Here is an 8,245-nt window from a genome sequence, read left to right on the forward strand (position 1 = left end):
GTGGCCGCACCCAGACCGGCGGTCACAGGAGCAGAGAAGCCCACTGCTGAATTCACTTGTCTCTTTAAGTTGGATTCTGTCAAATTTGTTCAAAATGTATGTACCTATAAAATTTGGGGCTGCTTAGAAGTCTTAAGGCACTTCTTAGTTTAGTGTTTTTGTTATTTAGAGTCATACAGGAAATACAGATGCAAACTTATTTGAAATACCCGTCACTAAATTAGGTTCTGAGGAAATTGTCACCAGTATGTGGTCACCTCTCCTTTAAAAAATGATAATTTCATCGTTGATTACAAGAATTCACAGCCTTCCTGATTTTTTGTTTATACCTTTTATATTCTCTGACATTCTGCCAGCATTATGATCTGTTTTTAGATTTTTAAATGGTGAATTGCCAGTGATGAACATGTTAGAAAGTAAAAAGTCACTGAAGATTTCATTATAATAAACACTTTATTGTATTTTGTTTACAGTATTTACATATTCCACAATGGCTCGATACTATTGTACCTTTGTTATATAAAGTACAACTGAAACTAGCTTGGATGTGGTCACAGATTTACACACTACTGTCTCTAAAAGCAGCTGAAGTTTATCTTTTTTCTTTTTTGAAATTTTTCATGCAGTTCCAAATAATATTCTGGGAATTTAATTGTAAAAGTAATAAAAATATTAAATCATACTATATGCTATATGAAAATATAGTTTCAAATCTGCTTATGTTTCTAAGGAAATGTTCTTCGTCGGGAGTGAGGTGCCGGCCTGTCATTCTGCAGCGCTGCGCGCCAGACACGAGTGGCAGGCTCACTGTCGGGGGCACAGCGTGCGGGGTCTGTCTCCACAGCGGTGTCAGCAACATACAAAACTCAAGGGATTACGGACGAGTCTGCAAAAATACATCTCTTGTTCCCAGGGGTGGGGGGTGGGCGCGTGTCAGTGAAGGTGGGTTCTGGTCCCTGTTGGTTTCCAAGGCACTTCTCGTGGTTCCCTCGCAGGTCCGCTTGCTGCTGAGAACAAGCGCACAGGCTTCACACAGGTCTCGCATTCTGTCACCAACCCTAGCAGACATACACGTCAGGTTATGTGACATGATGTGTCAAATAAACATCAGGAAAATCAGTCAGTGTGTATATTTCTGTCCCAAAAGTGTAGTATCTCATTGTGAAAAATGACTCAGTTCTACAGGGATCACGTGCCTTTTGTGCTGATGACATGGAAAACACCAGAAACAGTGCGCGCTCAGGTCTGAGGACAGGCGTATGGTCGCCCTGCGCCCTGCCAGCGTCCTCAGCCACTCAGTCTGTCGATTTACAACTGGTGGCGACGGGGGAAGCCGACGGGCCTGATACCTCAGTGTCAACAGCGTCTGTAAGACTGACGAAGAACAAACACCTTCCAAAAACTCTTTGTAGTCTACCTGAGCCATTGGTAGGCTATCTGTTAATTTTAAAAGTAACAGACTTTAAGGTCACTAAGATTAGCCCATGTTTTGCAGACTCAGCTGGGTACCTGACCCCAAGAACATTCCAGCATGCGGCTCTTAGGCTGAGCTGCAAGTCCAGGTAACATGGTGGGTGTGAGACAAGGGACTGAAGCTGGGAGCACATCACTCAGCCACAGAATGCGGCAAAGGTCTGCTGAGGTCACGAGTGCGGGTGTTCGCTGCCTGTGCCCAGACCTCCGAGCTTGGGTTCTCGGGCTCAGCCTTAGGGAGACAGGCTGTGTGGTCTGGCTTTGGAAGAGGGGTCTCTGCAGAGTTTTGCCTTCACGTGGGGACAGCAGAGGAAAGGGGTTGATGGGTACAGCCATCTAAGGGAGCCTGCGGTGTCAGCGCAATGTGCTCTGCCTTCCAGGGTCTCACTAGTGGCCTGACCCACCCTACTGGGGACAGAAACCCTCCACCTCCTATGTGGTTGTGAGCAGTCAAGACTCTGCTTGCAATTTAAAACTTATGGAATTAGAAGAAATTCATCTTTAAAAAAAGTTATGAAGTTATAGTTAGGAATATGTTTTAAACTTTAACCATTTCTTGGCCAAAATGAACAGTTACTGAAGTTGTGACAAGTGTGACTTGAACATGATGGCCTTCTGGGAGTGGACACTTGGGGGCGCATCCCTCGATCCTTTTATCTTCAGTGTATTTCATCCAGTCAGAGTCTGGCGCGGTGGGTGGGGTGGGGATGCGTCACAAAGCGCTTAGCTGTGCACACCATGTCCAGGCCAGGACGCCTTTGCTTCCGCGTCCTCTCAAGTTGCCATGCTGGGTTTGGCAAAGCCCTGACGTCCTGGCCTGACTCAGAGCAGGCTCGGGACCGACCCCACGGGAGCTGGGGAAGCGAGCCCTCCCTCCGCGCTTCCACGGGAGCATCTGCGGGTGGGGTGGCCCACGCCCTCGTCTCCCGCTGGCATGAAGGTGGGGACTGTCTTCCCCGGGCGCGCCTGGCCCACGGGAACCAGTGCTCTAACAAAAAGTGTCCTCATCTCCCTAGCACTGAATCACCTTGGGAGGTGGCCACGGACCCATTCAACACTTTTTAAAAAGTGCCGCCACGAAGGCGGGGCCCGCGCACGCTCAGCCGCTGGGAAGCCAGCCTTGCCCAGCCCCTGAAGACAGTGCCACGTCCTCTGCTAACCGCGCCGGCCGCTGAACCCCTGCGCGGTTCCTCTCACAGGCCCTCAGGACCATGCGATGTCACCTCCGCACTCAGCGCCCTGCTCATCCCCCGGGAAGGGCGGAGGGGGCTCTGCTCCTGCTGCATCTGCCTGGACATTGGTCAGCACTGTCCTTTGCAGAGCAAGCGTGTCCTGGGGAGGATCACTGCTCCCTCCTCCACCTCAGTGAGACAGAGTGACCACTAGAAAGGTACAATAAAATGTCCCCTTTTTATGAATGTTTCTGGATAGCCGATACATTTTCTGAGACAGCCATCTGAGGGCCAAAGCATGTCTTATTAGTGGGGACAGACCTGGCATCTAGCTATGCCTGGCACACACACGACACACAGTAAGTATAAAATTATGAAATTATACTTTTGTGACAAATCTTTGGCATTCTGTTAGGAAAATATAACTCGGTGCATCCCTTGACTGCACAAGTGGTAACTGGTATTCTGTGTTACAAATCAACCCTCAAGAGGCCAAGGTGAAAAGTTTAGATCATAAATTCTTAATGTGCATTTATAATTTTACCCTTAGAGGCTGTGAAAATAACTTACAGAAACATTTAAAGAGGATAACTATTTTCTAAAGCTGTCATAATGATAAAATGTAACTCAAACATTGACCAGATAAGTCTATAAATTTGCAGGAATATGGTTAGTCATGCTCACTTATGAGTGCTAGTGACCAAAAGTCCCAAAGTGAATAGGCATAATTTAGCCGCGTACCTAATTTATGCGCTAAGTCATGTGCTGAAATCAGGAGCTAACGGCCGTGTTTCAAACAGACTCTGCCAACGACGCGGCCATGACGGTGCTTCACAGCAGCCGCCTCGGCGCTGCATGCCTGTGGGGACCTTTCACTGGTGGCCAATATTTGGAGACACTTTGAGGGTTATGGCGGCCTTGCTCACAGTCAGGCTGTGCCGACGTGACGCCATGGTCAGCTTACCTCATCCCTCCATGCACACTGGACTCACCGCGAGGCGGGTCAGAAGCCTGGCACATCTCTTATAGTCTGCAGTGAAGACAAACCACACACCTTTGTCAGTTATGCCAACGATTCTTAAATAAACAGCATGTTTTAACATATATCAACTGCTAAAGCCATTTTATTTCTTTAAATATTCTGAATTCCCTGGAAGTGATGTGGAGACTCCCATCTGCAATCATGGGTGCTAAGGGGCATTCGCATCACGAGGCAGAGTTAAATGATGTAATACAGGGGTCCCCAACCTTTTGGGCACCAGGGAGCGGCGCTCCCACGAGCATCCGATGCTCGATTCCCCGAGGAGGAGCTGAGGGGCGATGGGCGAGCGCAGACGAAGCCTCGCCTGCTCGCCCAGCCCTCGCCTCCTGCTGTGCGGCCCGGTCCCTAACAGGCTACGGATCGGTACCGTGCCGGGGCCCGGAGCTGGGGACCCCTGGTGTAGCCGGCAGGCTGTGGGGGTGGAGCTGACGTGTCCACCACTCCTCGTCGTGGTGACCAGTTTTGTCTCAGCAGAGAATCTGCCCACACCAGTGTCACCTCGCTTTTAGGCCACATGCAGGCTGCATCCCCACTCGAGCTGATCGTAGCAGACCTTCTACACAAAAATTCTGAGGAAAGCGGGTCAGCGCTCAGGGCCTGGGCACAAAGCCCAGGGCGGGACAGTGAAAGGAACAAGGAGCTCGTTTCTGAGCACAGACAGCCTCCCGGCTCGTCACCCCACGGGCGCCGCCTCGGACAAGCAGGGAGGCCCAGCGTCCACAGCCAGAAAGGACTCTGCTCTGCGAACGTCTGGAAAGCTGCGGGAGGTCACTCATCACTAGAGGTCACTTCTGGAGAGTCACAGGCTCCTACTTAAAAATGGAGGAGTTCAAACTCTAAGTGAAAACCTGATTGAACGGACAAACTGGCGATGAACATGCCCAGGATGCTAGACAGGCAGCAGGTGCGCCCACGCCTCGCAACGCGCCTCCCAAGCGTCAGAGGCCATGATGGTTTGGGTTCCAGGGGCAATGGCTGGGCTGTCGTGGGACCTGCTTTTCTGCCATCGTCGCTCTCGTCACCAGCAGCACGTTTCTCAGGATGCAGCCCGCTGTGGCCCATGACGTCTGCAGAGCCTGAAGCTGCCCACGCTCCCACCAGAGCCGCTTGTCCTCCTGCCCAGCCCTAACGTCCCCCTGGGACCTCGCTAAGGTACTGACTGCACAGCAGGTCTGGGTGGGACGTAGGCTCTGTACTTCCTGGGACCAACACCACTTCAAGGAAGGGGGCTCTGATAGTCCCTTCAGCTGTGACCTCTCAGGAGCCGAGAGCAGCGTAACTGTGGTCCGGCTGTCGCTGGGCAGCGGGAGGGCGGCCACGTGAGCCGCCCCTCGGGCCGTGCGCAGGTCTGCGGGCCCCACCTCTCCAGCCCCGGACGAGCTGGGGATGGGCCTCGTCGCTGCCTCATGCTACAAGTGACCCGGGGTCCCAGTGGTCCACAGCTGAATCATGTGAGCACCAGGAGGCCACAGATGTGGGCCCACAGTGTCCACAGAAGGACCTGCAGCCATGCCTGTGGCATCGTGTGGCTGCACAAGCAGGTTAAGTGTGTTGTCTGGGTCCTCGCCATAAAGGAAAGGGCTAGAAATAATGGTTCCCAAGGCCACTGTCACATTCACAACCTACGACCCTATAATTGTAGGTCAATAGCTAACACGACAAAATATACACACTTCGGGAATGCAACAAGAAAGGTCTCTGGCCCTAGGGAACAGGTCCATAATCCTTGAACAGAAGGTGACTCACTTCTGGCAGGAGTGTGGAGTAACTGATGCATGCCAGGCCCTTGAGGCTGGACGTGAGAGCTGCACCCAGCACCGTGCTCTGAAAAGCAGAGCTCAGGGATCTGCATGCTGCTTGCCCGGGGTCACGTGGCGACCTGGGGCCCAGCCCCTCTGCCCGGCGCTGCCCTTGGTCTTACTGGCCCTGTCAGTCACTGGGCCTAGATGGGGGCCTCCTTAAACGCCAGCTGCTATTACCTGGGGCAACTTTGCTGCCTACGCAGAAAAACGCTCACTTCATGTAAAGTGGCTGTTTCCTTTGAAGGCAGGACAGGCGGGTAAGACACCTCACGTAAGCGACCCAGCATGTAACAGTGTGGTTGCCACAGAGACACTGGTTTGGAGCTCTAGCAGATGTGCCGAGAAGTGACCCGTCACCATTCTCTGCTTGGTGAGGAGCCACATTGGGGGAAATAAAGCATTTTGTTATGGACGTTACGGCTGGAGCTACGCTGGGAAGGCAGGTTCACACTTCTGGCCAGTCGGGGCGCTGGGCGGGCTGGGGTGGCACGTGGTGCCCCGCAGCTCGCTTTCAACATGTGTTTGATTGTCACGCCTGGGTAGTGACAGACGCAGGCATCAGCCAGATTTACGCGGAGCACACAGAGTAGGGGGGGTGGAGGAAGACGGCCCGGCCAGGGTGCCTGCCGTGGGCGCCTGGCTCTGGCAGAATGTGGCTATCCTCTGAGCGGTCTGGTCGCCCTGGCCCGGCTCCGAGGTTGGCAGGGGACACACCCTGGCACAGATGAGTCACAGCAGGCAGGGCCCCCCCAGCGGGCGGAGGGACGGGAGACGGGGGACGCGCAGGGCCCCCCTTGGGAGCCCCCGGCCGGCGCTGTCACTTACATGCGGGGACGGTGCAGTCCCTGGTGTTGTGGTAAAGCCTGTGGAAGTGCTTGCTGCACTTCGGACTGAAGTAGAGAGGGCCTGCGACACAGGACACAGAAGGGGAGACGGGTCGTGAGGGCACACGGGGCTGGGCCCCGGCCGGTAAAGGCGCGTGCAGGAAACTCACCTGTGAGGTGTTTGAGAAACTTGTCCTTCACCCTCAGGTCCCGAGGGACGATTTCTGTTGGAGGGGAAAGAAATTAATTACTGCGTTGCCTGAAAGAAGCATTTCTTTCACGTGGTCTTTGCCAAATGGCAAAGAAACTTACTGGAGAGTCTGCGTTCCCAAGTTTCTCTGACCAAATAAAGCAGGTCAGAGCCCCCGAGCCTGCTGGCGGGCACAGCGAGGACTGGTATCGGGGACGCGTTTTCCTTTAAAGAGCATTAAACGTCACCTGACCAGTCTCTACCCCCGGGACAGGGACAATGACCATCAAGTCACAAGGTGAGGCAAACAGTGTGCGGCCGTTTTGACAGGGAGCTTCCACAGAGTAAATCACTGTTGGAGCCCTCCACTGTGAAGAACCGAGGGCTCAAATCCCACGACCTCTTAGATGTCTAGAAAGAAAATCTGATCCTTCAGGAAATTTGTTAGAAAACTTTACATTTTTGGATATGTATTTGGAAAATAGATGAAGTGTCTTCGAACCACCTGTCATGAAAGCTGGTGAGAGTGTGTGGTTTCTCTCACGCTGGGACACTAACCTGGCTGCTGAGATGAAAGCCACGGTCCCAGGACACGCGGCCCTCCCCGGCAGGTGGGGCCGGGTGCGGCCACAGCCCTCGCTCGGGGGCGCGCGGTCCCCGGCCGGGAGCCCGGCTTCGCGTTTTTACAGTGGCCACACCGGCCTCCGCTCACGCGCGCTGGACTGGTAACTGGTGCGCGTGGTCATTCTGGCTTACCCGGATGCCCCTCCGCAGAGGGAGGTTCAGGCCAGTCCCCTGGCCTCGCGACTCTCGCCAGTCTGTATGAAGCTGCCCTTTTCATATCTGACCTAATTGTGTCATGGGAGCCGCGGCGGCCCGCGCGCTTTCCTGGGAGACCCGCCGCGGGCAGCTCCGCCGCGCGGGGGTGGGGCGGGGGGCCGAAGCGTTTCCGTCTCGGCTGAAACGGCTTCGCTTAAAATATTCCCGTTTCCAAAATAACAGATGACAGCGCTGCGCCGAACTCGGCGGCCTGGGGACCCTTTGCGCGTCTGAGCAGCGGGCTACGTGTGAATGGTCATCCGCGAGGCGCCATTCACCGACTTCCTTTTTTTCTTGCTTTCTAAATTTTCTTCCTAGGTTTGTCTAAACAATCGAAGTGGATCCGTCTTCTGAGGACAGCGCGCCTCCCGGCGCCGCGCACTCACCCGCTCGCTGCTCCTCCGGCTCCAGCGCGAAGTCGGCGGCCGCGCTGCGGCCCGGCGCGCGGTCCTGCGGGCCCGCGGGCGGCGGCCGCCGGGGCTCGCCCGGGTGGTACTTGCGGAGCTCCTGGATGATCTCCACGACCAGCCGCAGCAGCGTCTGCCTGTCCGCCGCGTCCCGCGGCTCCGCGACCCCGCGGCCGGGCCGCGCTGCGCCCAGCACGAGCAGCAGCCCCAGCAGGAGCGGGCGCCCGGGCCCGCGCATCGTGCGCTCGGCCGGCCGGCGGGGCGGGTGGCGCGCCCGGAGCTTGCTCGCTGGAGGGGCGGAGGAAGGGGACAGCAGGGGACAAAGTCGGGGGCTGGCGGGAGGGGGACGCGGCGCGGTCCGCGAGGCGAGGCGCCTCCCGCTAGGACCGCGGCCGCCCCGGCGCCCTGACCCCCGCGGACCTCCGAGGACCCCGCGGACCGCGGGCCGAGCCGGCAGCCGCGCGGCTGCGGCGGGGGCTGGGCGGGGGTCCCCAGGAACCCTTGCCCGAGGTCGCA

At 55.6% G+C, this 8,245-nt stretch overlaps 1 protein-coding gene across 2 annotated transcripts; it reads right to left on the reverse strand.

The window, feature by feature from the left end:
* Nucleotides 1–445: 445 nt before the first annotated feature.
* ALKAL2 (ALK and LTK ligand 2) lies at nt 446–7,967 on the reverse strand. 2 transcript variants are annotated; one of them, XM_036224400.1, is made up of 5 exons: nt 7,709–7,967; nt 6,484–6,537; nt 6,315–6,395; nt 3,610–3,675; nt 446–1,004 (listed from the first exon to the last, which is right to left on the reverse strand). In XM_036224400.1, the coding sequence occupies exons 1-4, from the start codon at nt 7,965–7,967 to the stop codon at nt 3,611–3,613; spliced, it is 459 nt and encodes a 152-aa protein (XP_036080293.1). In that variant the 3' UTR covers nt 446–1,004; nt 3,610. The 2 variants fall into 2 exon arrangements, with proteins under 2 accessions (XP_036080293.1, XP_016011321.2); XM_016155835.2 differs by having other exon boundaries at nt 446–1,058.
* Nucleotides 7,968–8,245: the final 278 nt, after the last annotated feature.

Source organism: Rousettus aegyptiacus, unplaced genomic scaffold (genome assembly GCF_014176215.1).
Source record: "Rousettus aegyptiacus isolate mRouAeg1 unplaced genomic scaffold, mRouAeg1.p scaffold_m13_p_7, whole genome shotgun sequence".
Lineage (NCBI taxonomy): Eukaryota > Metazoa > Chordata > Mammalia > Chiroptera > Pteropodidae > Rousettus > Rousettus aegyptiacus.